The 17,528-nt window shown below is 35.3% G+C and overlaps 1 protein-coding gene and 1 long non-coding RNA gene across 2 annotated transcripts; one reads left to right on the top strand and one right to left on the bottom strand.

The window, feature by feature from the left end:
• Positions 1-1,754: 1,754 nt before the first annotated feature.
• klhl6 (kelch-like family member 6) lies at positions 1,755-15,196 on the top strand (the record flags this gene model as incomplete). The annotated part of the gene is given in 7 exon segments (XM_024285907.2): positions 1,755-2,828; positions 3,704-3,869; positions 7,218-7,667; positions 7,738-7,975; positions 9,682-9,884; positions 10,825-11,038; positions 14,920-15,196. Coding segments are annotated over 7 exon segments (1,799 nt in total), but the record flags the coding sequence as incomplete, so codon positions are not given.
• On the bottom strand, positions 9,319-17,501 carry LOC118597921. Its single transcript, XR_004946940.1, has 3 exons — positions 17,490-17,501; positions 10,767-11,067; positions 9,319-9,515 (listed from the first exon to the last, which is right to left on the bottom strand). It is a non-coding gene; the product is annotated as an uncharacterized LOC118597921 (long non-coding RNA).
• Positions 17,502-17,528: the final 27 nt, after the last annotated feature.

The raw sequence follows: 17,528 nt of genomic DNA, 5'->3' as shown, positions 1-17,528 counted from the left end.
GATGCTCAGCATTTGGGCATCAATCCGATACCGATAAATATCGCCGATATCAATATAGATATGTTTGTAAATGACGGAGGATGTGACATGAACCTCAAAATAGTTTTTAGTCACCATGAATGGTTTTTGTAAGTTTCCCTTTTTTAAAGTTTTTGATAAAACAAAAATTAGGAAACAATTTTCAATTAAAAGAAACACTTCTTGATTTTAAATAAAAAGTTAAAAAGTGAATGTAAAGAAACAAGTAACTATGATAGAAAAATAAATCAAAATGTTTAAAGATTAAAAGAAACAACTGGTATGAATATAAATTATTTGTAACTTCTCAGCCTTTAAATACAACAATTAAAACAAGTGAAAAGTAACTCAACTCAACAAGTGATCTGGTTAAATTTGGTTTATTTCAACCAATCAGAACAAAAGAAAAAACGCTAAAGAAGACAAACAAAAGAGAGACAGATCTCTGCAAAGATAAATCAAACTTCAGACGTTTAATCGTGACTTGATCGGAAAATTGTGGTGAAAATAACACGTCATATTCTTTATTTGCAAGCGGTAAAAATTTTATCTGTGAAAACTCTCAAAGACTTTTAAAAAGTTCATCTGGACTTTTCAAGTTTTCTCGATTCTGAAACAAACTGAAAAGAGAACAACTTTATGAAAGAATCACATAAATCTAAAAACAAACTACATTCAGATGACACTTAACTAATGTAAACGAGTGAATCCAGATCATCTCAGAAATCTGTGACTAAACATTTTCGACTGTGAAATAGAAAATCAGAGTCTTCATTCTTGACTAAATAAGACTTTAGTTTACAAAGTTACATAATAAAACCAGAACTTTCAAACAAAGATTTGGAGAGTTGCAGAAAAATAAAAACAAAGTAAAAATTGAAGCCTGATAGAGACTGCGATGTGAGATCTGGGCTTTACTTGAAAACTGAAACACATCGGAGTCACTGCCGTGACAAAGAAAAAGGATGTAAAAGAGAAAACGTTAGCTTTCTATGGGTGCTTCCTTTTTGTTCTATAAGGTTATGAGATTTATGTACAATGGAGCAAAAAAGTATTTATTTAATCAGGTCTGTAGTTTTCATCATACCAACAATAAGAGAAAAAAATCAGAAAAAAATCCAGAAAATCACATTGTCTGATTTTTACAGAATTTATTTGTAAATAATGGTGTAAAATAAGCATTTGGTCAATAACAAATGTTAAAGTCAATACTTTGTTCGTAATGACATCAGTAAAACGTTTTCTGTAAGTCTTCACAAATTCACAAACTGCTGCTGGTACTTTGGTCCATTCCTCCATGCAGATCTCCTCGAGAGCAGGGATGTTTTGGCATTCACTTCCATTTTTTTCCCCGTTGGCGCTGTCCAGGCAGCTGCCTGTTGTGGCATTGTTGTTTCTTTTGTTTTTACTGCGGCTGGAGCTCGGCCCGACTCTGTCTGGATTGCTTTTGTCACCTTTATGCTGCTGATCGGCGGGGACTTCAACCACGTCTTACTGTCTGCCACTGTTCCCGTAGAAAAAGTGTTCCTGGTGCCACAACAAATGAATTCAATTGTGATATTAATAAAGTTCAATCTAATTTCCTAAAAGTTGATTTCTTCATCAAGCTATTGCAGATTCAGTCTTTCCAGCAGGTCAACAATTTTGTTTCTGGTGTCCTTCGACAGCTCTTTGGTGTTGGCCATAGTGAAGTTTGGAGTGTTTCAGGTTGTGGACAGGTGTCTTTTATATAGATAACGAGTTCAAACTGGTGACATTAATACAGGTAACGAGTGGACAAAGAAAAAGTCCAAAAGTTTGTAGGTAATAAAATACTTATTTTCTACCATAATTTGCAAATAAAAATCAAAATTTTCTCTCATTTTGTCTCTCATAGTTAAGGTAAAATTACTTTCCTCACTCCTCTTTTTAAGTGGGAGCAATTGTGCAATTTGTGCTTGACTTAATACATTTATCCCGCTGCTGCACTTCCTTCCTAAAACTATTCACATTATTTAACTCAGCCTTCGGTTTTCCCAGTGATTCCTGCTGGACGGATGCTCTGCTTCAAGATATTCTGCATATGAAAAAAAAAAAAAAAATCCTTTCACCGCATCTGTGAGACTCTGTGAAAAAGTGCGTTTCTCAGAAGTGTGATCTGTCACATCTCACTTCAGTTCGAGCACGGGGGAGTGATTTAAGACAGTCGAACAAGAAGGGAGTGAACACAAACCACATCCGACCCCGAAAGGCCAAGAACCCGGGAGACGTCTTCACCGTTATTTTCCATTCGCCGCCTGAGCTCTCTGCAGGACTCGCTGCAGCAGTTATCTGAGGAAAGAGAAGCAGCGGCGTGGACTCGTTCACACGGCAGAAGAAGAGGAAGTATGTCAGACAAACAAACATTGCTACACACTCAGTGAACAGGAATAGGAAGTATGAAGAGGAGAAGAAAAGAGAAAAAAATGCTGGTGTCTAAGCGACTGTTGGCATGAAGTTTCATTCGGCAGGTGTTTCGAAAACACTGGTAGTTCGTCTGTAAAAGTGACTCTGTTTTGGGAGGAATCGTTGAAACAAAACATGAGCGATTCACTTGAGAGGACAACAGACTGCCTCCTCAGCGACGATGGCTCCAATCAAAGCGAAGACCAGGACAAGGCAGGAGGGGTGAGCGAGCTCCGCTGGCAGGACGACGGTCTGTCTGTGGAGCTGCTGAGGGGGATGGAGACCCTGAGGGTCAACAGAGAGCTGACCGACGTGACCGTCTGCGTTCAGGGGCACGACTTCCTCTGCCACCGGGCCGTCCTGGCTGCTGCCAGCCAGTACTTCAGGTACTAGAACTACAGGACATTCCAACAGCTGAGATAACCGATAAGAGCTGATTTTACTGGATCTTTTGACACACACGGCGTTTATTTATATAAACCCCTTTTGTATTTTAGGCTAAACTCCACTCATATTGGTTATATTTGTATTAATTTAAGACCTTTACTACACCTTCCCAAGATTTTTTTTTTGCCTCATTAAGAGCTAAAATCTAGAAATTAGGAACTAAAATAAGTAAAAATCAATAGAATGACATAAAATAACTTCATTTAATACAAAAAATATGTTTTTTAATTTTAAGAATGTTTAAATTGTCATTATTTTAGAAACAAAAATTATCTAAGAGTAAGTGGTTTTATAATTATTTAATAAGATTTGGTAAGAACTTTCTTATTTTGTCACTAAAGTCAACATTTAGGTACATAAAACTAAAAAAAATAGCAAAAATTGTCATTAATAGGCTGTAAAACACTCAATTTATGGTAAATATTTCTACTTTTAGCTACTTTTTCCCTTTTTGATGACTTGTGTTGAACTTCTTGTGTCTAGATTTTACAATCGTATCATAAATACATTTACTTAATACATAGAGAAATTATTTTACTGCTTTTTTATGATTTTCTTCTTAAGTTCTTTTCCTGTTTTTACCTTTTTTTTGCATTGCAATCATTATCCAAACACTGCAAAATTGAATCATAAGAAAGTAAAAATTCTCCTGTTTCAAGAAAATCATCTTGTTTTCTGTTTTGCCATAAAAATAAAGAAATCTCAGAAAACATGATTTTTTTTTAAACTAGAATTTTTGGTACGACTGTTTTTGACGCTTGTTTTTGTAGTGAAAAAGCTGCACCTGCAGGTCTGACGGCGTCTGTGTGTGCAGGGCCATGTTCTGCAGCGGCCTCAAGGAGAGCCGCGAGGATCGTGTGGAAATCAAGGGGCTTGACAGTGGAACGATGTGCGCGCTCCTGGAGTACACCTACACCAGCCGAATCCTCCTCACACACTCAAACGTCCAGGCCATCCTCGAGGCTGCCAGTCAGTTCCAGGTAGAAAGACTTCCCAGACACTTTGTGCAGCTGTCTCCTGCATCATACTATGTTTGTTTGTTTGTTGTCAACAATGTCAGCATAATTTAGGGAGAATCTTCTGGATCTTTAAGGCATTTCTTCTGCTTTTTATGGCCACATGATGCACAAAACCTTCTAATGTTGCTCAAATTTGCCTTGAAATAAACACAAAAATGGCTACAAAAAAAAAAAAAATCATAAATTATCCTTTAGAAATCGACAACAAATGGGGAAAAAATGTGCCAAACTACTTAAACTAACAGAGGATTTCTACACCTAAAGCTAACAAAAAAACAGCAAAAATAGCCCTATTACTGTGGATTTTCTTTTTTCTATTTTGCTCCATGTACGTAAATAATAATAACTGGAAAACACATCATGAAAAATTACGTTTTTCAAAAATAAATAAAGTGTTTAAATTTATCGTCAGAGCTTCTTTTTAAATTTACAACGTGAAGGAAGACAAACATGTTTTTCGGAAACTTTCTCATTTAATAGGGAAGTGAAAGTGGGCCAGTTGTTTACACTCAGGATCAGTTTTCCATACTGACTTAAATGAACTGCACAGCTGCGCCTCAGCGAAGAGGACACAGCTGCTTTTACCTGAACCTTTGACTGCTTAGATTTACAGATAAATAGCATTTTTTTCTATTTATTCTTTTATTCACAGAATGTTTTGAATCATTACTGGTAATGAGAGAAGAGTATTTACAGAACATAAGGTTAAGTATTTGATGATACCTTCACCTAAAACTCTCAACACTTTACTAAAAAAGCTTTCTGTGGCTAAATCTTCAAAATCTTGCAATTAAGTTTGGAATTTCCCAAACATTTTATTCAGAGCAAAATCCCCACTTTCTCTCTGAAAATAAGACAAAATAGTTTTTAGTGAATTTGCATTCACTTTTTAAGATTTTTTATATTTTTCCTAAGATAATGTCCTAAATTGTTAGTGTTAATTGTGGGAAATTTGTGATGCTATTCTCCAAATAGCAACAAAAAGATGAATGATGATGGACATTTAACGGTTCTTACATCCAGTGTTCCTTTTCTGAACAACAACAGTTTTTATTTTAAGCTTCAGAAGAAACAAATGTTTCCATTTTAAACAGCAATGGCTACTCACAAATGTTCTCATTAGGATTCATCGTTAATTTTGGTTCATTTTGAGCCAAAAATTCAACCAGTGTGACTCTGAAATACATACTTGATACTGACTAGTGCATGTGAAGTTTTCCAGATTCCTTGTATTTCTTGTATGATAGTCAAGTGTAAATTAAATATGTGAACAAACAAGTAAACAAGAATAAATGTCAACTCAATTTAAATTTTAGTTTCATGAAGTTCTTCTTACTGTTGTTTTTTCACATCAAAATAAAATGTTACTAGAACATTTTGTGTAAGCAAAATTCAAAGTGTATGAATGTCTTTTAATTATCCTGAGTGTACTGGTGGGAAAAAATCCTAATATTATGTTTTTGATGTCTTATGCTGCCTTTCTTGTTGAAATGTGTGTTTTTTAAACCCATAAAAGGCTTTTAGAGGTTTCATTTACAGAAACACTAAGACTTTTGCAGCCATAGACACAGAAAAACAAGACCTTAAAAAGGTTTTTGTTGATATCATTTTGACTAAGGTGTCAAGGTGCTTGCTGTTTTTAGAGTATAGATCGGGGGTGTCAAACTCAATCGCACAAGGGACCTAACTCCAAAAAAAACTTAGGTCGAGGGCGGGACAGGATAAACATTTATTGAGCACTCTAAAAATACATTTTTAAAACTTTAAAACCGTAGCTTTTTAACATAATTATGAACTAGATATATAGTATTACCTGTGATAATGCTAGTGTGAATGATGTAAGCTGAATTTGGTTGCTGAAGATGCTTAAATTGATAGCTAAGAAAGCTGAAGCTGATAGCTGTTATTGCTAAAGCTAATAGCTAAAACACTGAAGCTAATAGCTTAAATCAATGAAGCTAAATGCTTAAAACGCTGAAGCTGACAGCTAAAAATGCTCACATTGATAGCTGAAATCGCTGAAGCTTATAGCTGAAAACGCTGAAGCTAATAGCTGAAATCACTAAAGCTAATAGCTGAAAAAGCTGAAGCTGACAGCTAAAAATGCTCATGTTGATAGCTGAAATCGCTGAAGCTTATCGCGAAAAAAGGCTGAAGTTAATAGCTGAAATCACTGAAGCTTTTAGCTAAAAACGCTGAAGTTGATAGCTGAAAACGTGGAAGTTAATAGCTAAAAACATGGAAGTTGATAGCTGAAAACGCTGAAGCTTATAGCTGAAAACGCTGAAGCTAATAGTTGAAATCACTGAAGCTAATAGCTGAAAAAGCTAAGAAAAAGCTGGAGTGTTTTTGTAATCCGACTCATACGTAAGACAAAGAAAACATCTTTACATTTTGATATAAACGTGATATATGTACACATTTATATTATATACATAGATATTGAAGTCTTCCAAAACAAAATCTTTTAAGCATTCCAAATAGTCACTTTAAGACTAGACTTTTTTACTGTTACTTTTGACTCTTTTACTCTATGGTTTTAGCTTTTTTATTATTATTAGATTTGTATTCCCTCTGTGTTTTGATTTGATGTTATGCTCCTTTTCTAAAGCACTTTGTGATTCTGGGAAAAGTGCTAAAGAAATAAAGCTATTCTATTCAACAATTATTTTCAAACAAAACATTTTGGAAGTTTTTTTTTTTTCTATTTTATTTTATTTTATTTCCACAAGAAACATACTTTAAAACATCGTGAAATTGAGCAGAATAAATAAAAACTTATTTTTCTGCCCATTTCACACGCATACATTCAACTTGTAGTAAATTAACATCAAAAATAGTTGAGAATAACATCAAAAATTAGAGAATTTTTAAGTATCTTATTTTTTTTTTACTTAGTGTCATATTTGTAGTAGTTCTTTTTTGATGAGTCTTTTGAATGTGATTGATGATTTAGTTTCTTTAACTAAATTTCAAACTTTTACCTAATTTTGGTGCCATTTGCTCTGTTGGGTTGAAGTCATTCAGGGAAAATCGCAAATTTAGAGAAACGTTGCGTTCATGTGAAGTTGGAATAATCTGAAAAATGACTCAGAAATCATACGTGAAAGTCAGAAAATAACAAATCTACCAACACCACATGAATTTAAAATAGCTTTTTGCCCTCAAGCAAAGGTTGATTTCTTTGCAGAGCATCAGGTATTGGAAAACAAACAGTAAAAAACATCATCAATACGATTTATTCCACTTTGTTGTGGTCAGTTTTCCCGTCCCTCATGAAAGCTCCTGTTTTGTTTTGTATTTTTGTAGTTCCTACGTGTCGTGGACGCATGTTCCAAGTTTCTGAGCAAGTCCCTGCAGCTTGAGAGCTGCGTTGGCATCCTGAATCTGGCCCACAGTCACGTCCTGCCAGAGCTGAGGACCAAAGCGGAGGAATACATCACCTGCCAGTTCTCCCGGGTCATCCAGCAGCTGGACTTTGTGGAGATGCCCGCTCCGTCTCTGGAGGCCGTCCTGCAGAGCGACGAGCTGGATGTGCGGTGTGAGGAGTGTGTTTTTGAGGCGCTGATGAGCTGGGTGAGAGCCCGGCAGAGCGAGCGCTGCCCGCTGCTGGCCAGGCTGCTCTCACATGTGCGGCTGCCGCTGCTGGACCCCGCGTACTTTGTGGAAAAGGTGGAGTCGGATGAGCTGATCCGCCTCTGCAGTAAGGCCTTTCCTTTGTTGCAAGAGGCCCGCACCTTTCACCTGTCCGGGAGGGAGGTCAGTATGAGGGGGAAATATCTCTGTAACCGTCACCCTTACCATGACACTCTCGCCGCCGTGTTTTTAGGTGGTCTCGGAGAGAACCAAACCTCGTTTGCAGCACTTTCTGTCGGAGGTGTTCCTCATCATCGGGGGCTGCACAAAAGACGAGCGCTTCATCTCCACCGTCACCTGCTTGGACCCTCTCAGGCGAAGCCGGCTGGAGGTCGCCCGGCTGCCCATGACGGAGATGGAGGACGAGTCCCAGAACAGGAAATGGGTGGAGTTTGCTTGTATCACCTTCCACAATGAAGTGTATATATCTGGTGAGAGCAGACTGTTGTATCTATGGAAATCTTCTGAAAGTTGTTGCTTTTGTGAGCTGCGTGTTCTAATACATGTGTCAAAGTCAAGGCCCGGGGGCCGGATCCAGCCCTCTGGGTATTAATATCCGGCCCTCAAGAACATTTGATTTTATTATTGTTATTAATGGTCAGATTTTATCTTGCACTTAAATACATTTTTTAGGCTGTTTTGGAGTTAGTCTAATATTTACACGCTAGCTATTTTGCTAATTTAGACTTTTTTTGTTTGTTTTTTAAGGTTATTTTGCTGTTCAGCCTATAATTCTGCTACACGCTAGAGGTTTTGACTAATTTAGACTTTTTTCTAGATTTTTTTTTTTTTTTTGCTATTTTGGAGTTCAGCTACTATTTCAGCTACATACCAGCTGTTTCGGCTAATTTAGACTTTTTATTTTAGTTTTTAGGCTATTTTGGAGTTTAGATAATATTTTTCAGCTACATCCCAGTTGTTTTGCTAATTTAGGCTTTTTTTTAAGTTTTTTTAGGCTGTTTTGAAGTTAGGCTAATATTTACACGCTAGCTGTTTTGGCTTTTTTTTTTTGCTTACTTTTTTTAGGTTATTTTGCCGTTCAGCTAATATTTCAGCAACACGCTAGCGGTTTTGGCCAACTTAGACCTTTCTTCTTGTTTTCTTTTAGGCTATTTTGGAGTTTAATATTTTTCTGCTACACCCCAGTTGTTTTGGCAGATTTAGACTTTTTATTTTAGTTTTTTAGGTTATTTTGCAGTTTATATTATATTTTCTGCTACATCCCAGCTGTTTTGGCTAATTTAGGCTTTTTATTTTATTTTTTTTAGGCTGCTTTGGAGTTAGGCTAATATTTAAACGCTAGCTGTTTTGGCAAATTCAGGCTTTTTTTTGCTTGTTTTTTTAGGTTATTTTGCCGTTCGGCTAATATTTCAGCTACACGCTAGCGGATTTGGCAAATTTAGACTTTTTTTTCTAGTTTTCCTTTTAGGCTATTTTGGAGTTTAGCTAATATTTCGGCTACATTCCACCTGTTTCGGTTAATTTAGACTTTTAATTTTAGTTTTTTAGGCTATTTTGGAGTTTATATTATATTTTCTGCTACAACCCAGCTGATTTGGCACTTAGGTAATATTTTAGCAGGCTATAAGCCTCAGCGTTTTCACCTATCAGCTTCAGTGTTTTTAATTATCAATTTTAGCATCTTCAGCTGCTAAAATCAGTTTACAGCATTCACACTAGCATTATTACAGCTAATGCTATATATCTAGTTCATATTTATGTTAAAAAGTTACAAGTTTAAAATTTTAAAAATGTAGTTTCAATAAATGTTTATCCTGTTTGCGAACTAAGGTGTGTTTTAGATTTTGGCCCCTTGTGAGTTTAACACTCTCTCACTGAAAGTTCAATGTGAAGTTTTTAATGGTGAATTTAGAAAGCTGATCAAATCAACAGGAAGAGGATGCAGTTCTTGTGGTTTTAGGCACTTCCTTACTTAGGAACGGTTGCCTCAACTCTCGTCTTCCTCAAGACCTGAAGAAAATGTTAAGACATGTTTATGTTTCATAATCACAACCCCTGTTCTCTGTGGTTCAGAGCATGACACGCTCCTTCCCCAACATGTCTGCTCTGAAAAGTCACATTAAGCAACACAGGAAGCACTGATGGCTTTTTTTCTTCTTCTTTTCTTAAACGGTAGGGGGGAAAGAGACACAGCATGATGTTTGGAAATATAATGGCGCCCTGGACAAGTGGATTCAAATCGAGCCCCTCTTAGTGGGACGCTGGAGGCACAAGATGGCAGTTCAGAACGGGAAGGTTTATGTTCTGGGGGGGTTTGATGGAACCCAGAGACTGACGAGTGTGGAGGCCTATGATCCTTTCCACAATCGATGGACACAGGTAATGACATCACACTTCCTGTTTTGCATACTAGCCCAGAAGTCTGCAACCTTCAACTCTTAAAGAGGCATTCAGGTCCATTTCTAACCACCTACAACCCAGTTGGAGCCATAAAGTCCGACTTCACCCTTTAGAAAAGTTAGATGCAAATTTTTAGTACTGCAACTTTGATGATTATTTAGTTTTTGTCATAAATGAAACGAAAATATAAAGAGAAAAAAGCCTTTATGACTTGACGGAAGTTCACATGATTTCCTTTCAAAATAAAAGTCACCTTGTCCCGTGCAGGAAAATCTCACTATAGAAAATGTAATAGTATAAAGTGTAATGTCAGCAGTGATATTTAAAAAGAAAATTATTAAATGTTTATTATACTGTTTTTGATGCATCTCACCCAGAAATTCATCAATTTAACTAGTTAAAAGTGACCCTTTCAAGATTTTTAGCACCATTTCGACTTCAAATGCTTACATTTTTTTCAGAAATGGAAAACACATCTTATAATTCAATTATTTTTAATTATGTCTGTACTTACTGACCTTCAATGGATTTACTGTTGTACACGACAATCAAAAATGTATCCAAATGTCTTCGTAGATTTTGGTAAACTTAAAAAACAGCCACACTGTTTGATTGAGAGCGATACGTACTGTATTTTAACAGTTTGTAAATGAATAAAGTTGGATTTATTTGACAGAAAAGTATGTTAGTTTTAAAAATGTACAAATATTTTATATTTTTTTTAACCAGAGAGCCACAGTGGGGAGGTAAAAGAGCCACATGTGGCTCCAGAGCTGCAGGTTGCAGACCTCTGTACTAGCCGTACTGCACAAGAAAATAAAAGACACTTTTTTTAAAATAAATAATAAAAACTTTACCCACGTTTCATGCTTCTACTCCTCCTCGACTTCTTTATTCTCTGCTCTTGTGCTGGCTCCAGGTGACTCCTCTGGCTATCGGTGTGAGCTCCTTTGCTGCAGCCAACTTCGACCGCTGGATCTACGTGATCGGTGGGGGTCCAAACGGAAAACTGTCCACCGATAAGGTTCAGTGCTGGGAACCAGGAACGGACAGCTGGGAACTGCGAGCGCCAATCCCCATTGAGACCAAATGCACCAACGCCGTCACGTTCAAGAACTGCATCTACGTCGTTGGTGAGTTTTGTTTGGATTGTGAGGGAGGTCTGCAACACAATCACAACACAAAAGTGTGATTAATCGGATTAATTGTTTTAATTAATTGGCAGAATTAATTAAGAATAAACGTCCTAAATGTGATTTCATATTGTGATTATTTGGAGATAAGTGGTCTGAAAATACTGCAACTTAAAAAAATAAAATAAAATTAACCTCGATTAATTATTTTGTGATTAACTAGTTACAAGTTCACCCAACTTTTTAACTTTAAAAGTAACATATTCTTTGGACTAAACATCAAAACAAAGTCAGTTGAAGAACATTATATTTCCCCTCTGAGGCTCCTGACTACATTACCCATAATGCTCCAACAATCCACCGAGGCTTTGTAGTTAATCAAAATTTAAAACAGATTTTGAGAGCTGCTTACTGCATAAAATCAATGATAGGTTAGTAAGTACAAGCAGAATTCATATTTTAGTGACACTGAGCGAAGTTCACTTAATCATATTTTATTTAATTTCTTTGATTTACAAATTTCTGGCTGAGATGCACCAACAATCATAAAATAAACCTTTTTTTTCTTTTTAATTACTGCGTCATCACATTTACTGTACTGAAATGAGCCTATATGGTACAGGGTCTTTTATTTTGAAAGGTCATGAGAACTTTTGCTATAAACTAGCTTCATGTTTCAAAAAAATATATTTCTTTAAATTTTATTTATGCCAAAAAACTAATAATAATGTCTCTATTTTTATCATTAAAGTAACAATAACATAAAGCCAAGTGGCTCCTACTGGGTTGTGATCAGAGAGAAATCGACCCAAACGGACCTTCAAGTGTTGAAGGTTGCTCACTACTGGATTATGTTAAAGAAAAAAAGTTTATTTGTCCCTCTTTTGCCTGAACTTGTTTCTTTATGAGGTGCTCATCTGTTACAAACAGTTTCAAAATGATCCGTAAATATTGAGTCACACATTTCGGGAAATACAGCAGAAACGTTACAGTTCCTCAAATCGGGGGAAACCAAAAAAACGTACAACTAGTTTGGATATTTTGTGCAAAAATAATCAAAAGAAGAAAAAAAATAAGGAACGTTTAGGCAAAAGGGAAGACAACTCTTCTACTTCAAAAACAACTTTTTCAGAACGTATTTCTTCTTTTCGTTCCATTAATAAACACCGAACATTAAAAGTATTTTTTTTTGCTGCATCTTTTTGTTGCTCAGCTGTAGATCCACCTCTGATCACAACTGATCTAAGTTGGATCCAATCAGTCCCACTGAACTGCTTATGACTGGGGGGTTTAAAATCAGCCGTTCTGACAGTAGTTCTGCAGAGTTTCTCACTGATGAGTCAGAACGGCTGTAAAAATCTTCCACATCTGTGTGAGAGTCATCCAGGAAGTTACTCCTTTTAGCTACAGATGAGTTTCCACGCAGCGGTGGGCAAATCCAGGCCTCCAGGGCCGGTGTGTCAGCATGGTTTCCAGATTCCCGTGGTTGATAATCTGACTCAGATATATGTCCAGACAACTAGGACAGGGCAGAGCAGGGTATATTAAAAAAAAACAGGAAGAATGCTCTCGGCGCACACCACTGCACTGTTTTAAGTTTTAACAAATAATTTATATTTAAGTTACTTCCGGTTTACAGGTTTAGAACAGCAAAGCTGACAGCTGAACAAAACAATTTTATGTAAATAATAAAAGGATACCTTACCAATTGAAATCAAAACTTTTACTAAATTTGTTTTATAGATGATCCATCTAACTGGATTTGTTTTTCTCTCTTCAATCGTTCACAAATCTAAATACAAATGTATGAAATCCTACAATAATGTAATTGTTTATTGAAAATATCCACCTGTCATTTGAGCTGATATTATTCTAATGATTTCTATTTTGGCTGATGGTATTCACACATATTTTAAGAGCGGTTGACCACAAGAACTGATGAAAATTTAAGTTAGCTACATGTAATGCAGCAAAAATGCACATCGCTGCACATATTTTAATTCCTTCCAATAAAATTAGTTTGCTTTTTTTTTTTTTTTTTTTTAACGGTTTATTTCAAGCAATCAGGTAATAATAAATAAACATAGACATATATATTACTTAACCAATCCACATCCAGAAACATGTCAGACATTTGATAAATAGATGTAGAAATATAGAGCGTGAAAGGGAGTTAGAGGACGCAAATTTATATAATTCCAGTCCGGCTCGACCTATTATTTCCTTCATCAACACATCAACATCTGGTTCAGGATGTTTTTGTTATTTTATGAGCTATTTTAGGGGATAATTTTTAAAAACAGGAATGGTTTGGCACAGCTTTCAAAATAAGAGCTGCCACTAAAAAAGTTCAAATAGTCAAATTCTAATTCTAATTAATTTGATTCTTTTTTTGGTTTATTTTCCCGCAAATCAAACACTGTTATGAGCAAAAACAAAGGGGAGCTACGTTAACCGCTAACAGAGGCTCGCTCGACTTCAGTAGAAAACATTGCAGCAGTAATTCACTCTACTTAATGTAAGACGCGCTGAAATTTATTCAGTTTTGTTTTGTTTACCATGATTTTGTGAGATCAGAAATGTTTTAACTGACCAGAAAAGATATTTACGTCTTATACCAAAAGCTATTGCTAGCATTAGCATTAGCATAAACTAGAAGAATAAAATTGTAATTACCTTCATAATCAAACTAGCAGCTTTCAGTGAAGTACTTGTAACTTTTGTCTAACTTTGATCGGGTTGTCAGAGAGAAATTATCCACGACTTGATTAATATCATTCAACAGATTTTTGGGAAGCAGCTGTGCAGGATTCTGCAGACAGGATTTTTGTATTTTGATTTTTGAACAATAAGAGAGGAAAATGAAAAAAGTTAGGTCGGACATTCTATAATTTTTTCTTCCATAACAATAATATTCTATTATTTATGTAAAATTGTGCTGAACCCGTAAACTGGAAATAACTTGACGGTAATGTTGCCATTTTGTCTGACGTAACTTTAAAAGGGTTTACTGTGTTTTGTTTTTTTTTCTTTACAAAAAATATGAAAAATAATAATAATAAGTTCCAACTTTGCCAAAAAATGATCTTAATTTATTTTAATGTTTCTATTTTGGTGCAGTAGGTTAATATAAGTTAAAACAATAATTTTCTTTTGAATTTTTAACATAATTTAGTAGAAGTCCCAAAGTGATTCTAAAGTAGCAGTCTGCTGAACACTGGCGCCAGCCTATAATATAACCACCAATGTGGGGTTCAGTGCCTTGCTCGAGGGCACTTTTGTGGGAATCAAACCTCTGCTGCTCCCTTTGACTGTGTGAATTTAAATAATACAGTAGTGTATTCTATTTCACTTAAAAATGGGGAACGACAGTTACACTTCTGACTGTGCAAAAGTCACGTTTGTGCAGGATGCAAAACATTTCACTGTTTTTTAACAACATTTCCTGGACTCCAAGGCGCTTTTTGCTGACACCTGCTGCCTAAAAGTGTGACATCACCACACGATGAAATATTCAAATTCAATAAAGTCAGCATCTGTGAAATGGAAAGTTCTAGATGCTTCACTAAGAGGCAGAACCTTTAAATAAAAACAGTTTCTCTTAGATTTAGGTTGAATTTTAGTAAAAAAAAAAGAAGTTTGGAGCTTTAATTAAATACTTCAGGTGTAATATTATAAAAAAACACAACTATTTATGTGTGAAAATAATTCAATATGACTTGTATTTTAACAGTATTGGTGCATCAAGTCAAATAAAAAAAAAAAAAGAAATTATCTTTACTTAATTGAATATCTTGGAGCAAATCTGGATTGCTGTCTGTATTGTTTAAGCTAAAATGTACTAAAATTAAATATTTTTTCATTGAATTGTATGATTCCAGGTGGAGCCATGAATGCCATGTACTGCTACTCCCCCCTGAGCGACACCTGGACCCTGGTGTCCCGTCTGGGAGAACGGGCGAGCTGCGCCATCGCCGCCTGCAACAACAAACTCTTCATAACCGGAGGACGAGACAACAAGAACCAAGTCATCTCCACCGTCATGTGCTGGGACGTAACACAAGGAGTGCTGACGGAGGAGTGCGTTTTACCAATGGGAGTGTCGCACCACGGCAGTGTGACACTGATGAAGTCGTACACGCAAATACACAAAATAACCCGTCCACCGGAGTGCCCGTGACAACAACAGGAACTAATGGTGCAGAATGGGTGTTAAATGAAGGAGGTTTGCAGATTCTGTTTTTTTATGTTGACTTGTCACTGTGCAGAAGACCTGTAACTGTGTTTTTGCTGATGTGAAGATAAAAATGTACATATTTTTGATTTTTGTGTTTTTTATTTAATTTTGACCCATTTATGCTGGGATTTCTTAAGTTTTTTCCTCAAAAACGTGTGTTCCATCCGTAAGATAGTCGATCTAAATCTTGTTTTACATCCCAAATACTCATTTAGGTTGATTTCTCACCCAACACAACCCAGTAGGACCAACAAAGTCTCAATTCACCCTTTAGAAATGACAGATTTCTATTTATTATTCTTACTATTATGATAAATAAAAATTAACTGGGTTTTTTTGGGCTTAAATGAAGGACAATCATTCAAAGAAAATAGCTTTTCTTTCCAAAATTTGAATTAGTTTATAACTTTTGACAGAAGTTCGCATGACTTCCTTTCAAAATAAAAGACCTTTCCTTACTTAGGATCATCTAAATGCCCCACATGTATTAGTATAGTGTAGGGGTGACTGTGACTCTGGAGCTCTTTTATCGTCTGTTGTGACTCTTTTGTTAAAATAAAATGTTAAAAAATAATAAAATTAACTGTTAAGGAAAAAGTAAGTAAATAGTAAAGTTTAAAAAAGTAAATCAACTTTAAGAAACGTTTTTTTAAAATTGTATTAATCCCATCTCATTCACAGTTGAAGGACGATACATGAATCATTAGACGACAACAGTAGCCGTAATTCTCCATCAATCCTTTCTAGTTTATCAATTTCATACTGATACATTTGGACTTCATTTTAAGCTTCATTTATTACAGAAAAATCAATTTATAGTCAATAAGCACAACTAAAATGAAAGAATTAAAGCTGCGTTAAATTATAATCCCCTGGATTATGAAGCAGATTTTCTATTTTTGAACAAATTCAAGGATTCAAAATGTGTCCCATGATTTTAATTTATGGTAGGGGTCACTTCATTTGCTCTTATTCAGTTTTTGTTGGTTATATTTATTAATTTGTGACTGAAATGCACCAGAAACAGTCAAATAAACATTATTTTTTAATCACTGATTACTTCACAGTTCCTACTGCATTTGCTGCACTGATATGATCCTTTGGTGTAGGATGTCTTTTATTTTGAAAGGAAATCGTGCAAAGCTCTGTCAAAACTTATAAATGCTTTCATTTTTTAAAAGAATTTTTCTCTTCATGTCTGTTTTATTTGTACCAAAAAAACACAATAATCTATTTAAATGTATCATTTCAATAGGGAAATAGTATTTTAATTATGATTGTGCATTTTTATTCCAAAATCAAAAAGCCTCTGTTGGATTTTAGACATATTTTCTGCAGAGCAACAGGAGCTAATTAGAAATTCACTTCTGAGTTGGGACCATTGGAAGATAGAGATCACTAATTTCCCATCACACCATCGACTCTTCCTAGATTATAGCATCTCACATTAGCGTAGCAAAAAACATCGATTAGAGGCAGATAACGGCTCAGACGAGGAAAAACGACATTAATGGATCTATTAGTCCACAAGTGGATGCTTCACAATTGTTCAGAGCTGCGTCACAAACCCGAGCTTCTTCAAACCGCGGGTTTTCATCTGTTCCTGATCCAGCAATAAAGAAATATACAGAAGCACTGTTTCAGTCTTATATTATTTTATTATATGTTCCATAAAGAGAAAGGTGATACAAGAACAAGTTAAAAATGACCAAAAACATGATTTTTATGGAGTGGGTTCTTTAGAAACAGCTTTTTTTTTTTACTGTTTGGAGTGATTCTCAGCCAGAAATCTTTATAACTAATTAAACAAAATTAAATCAGAGCTAATTAAGTGACCTTTATCGTATTAAAATCTTTAAATTTGTTCAGAAATAGAAAATATGTCATAATTCCTTGACTGATTGTGCTTACTGGCCTCCACATGATTTTCTGTGGTGCACAGGACTATATATATAAAATATATAAAAATATATAATATAACTTAATATAAATATATACAAATACTTTAGTCTGACTTGTGATTCGTACTATCCTTCAACTGCATGAGTTGAAGTAAATTGATTTACTTCAATTTTAAAATTAACTTTTTGTTGTGGCTCCGGAGGAAAGTATTTAACTTTGCACTTATTCTAAGGTTTTTTTAAATAGTAAATGTAAAAAAAAATAAAGGAAGGGACCGTATTTAGAACAAAGGAATGAGACGAATAACAAAACCTTCTTTTTCAGGGGCCCGTTTCAAGAAGCAGGTTCAAC

Source organism: Oryzias melastigma, linkage group LG21, assembly GCF_002922805.2.
Source record: "Oryzias melastigma strain HK-1 linkage group LG21, ASM292280v2, whole genome shotgun sequence".
In the NCBI taxonomy this organism is placed as follows: domain Eukaryota; kingdom Metazoa; phylum Chordata; class Actinopteri; order Beloniformes; family Adrianichthyidae; genus Oryzias; species Oryzias melastigma.
This window is presented reverse-complemented; position numbering and strand designations above follow the sequence as displayed.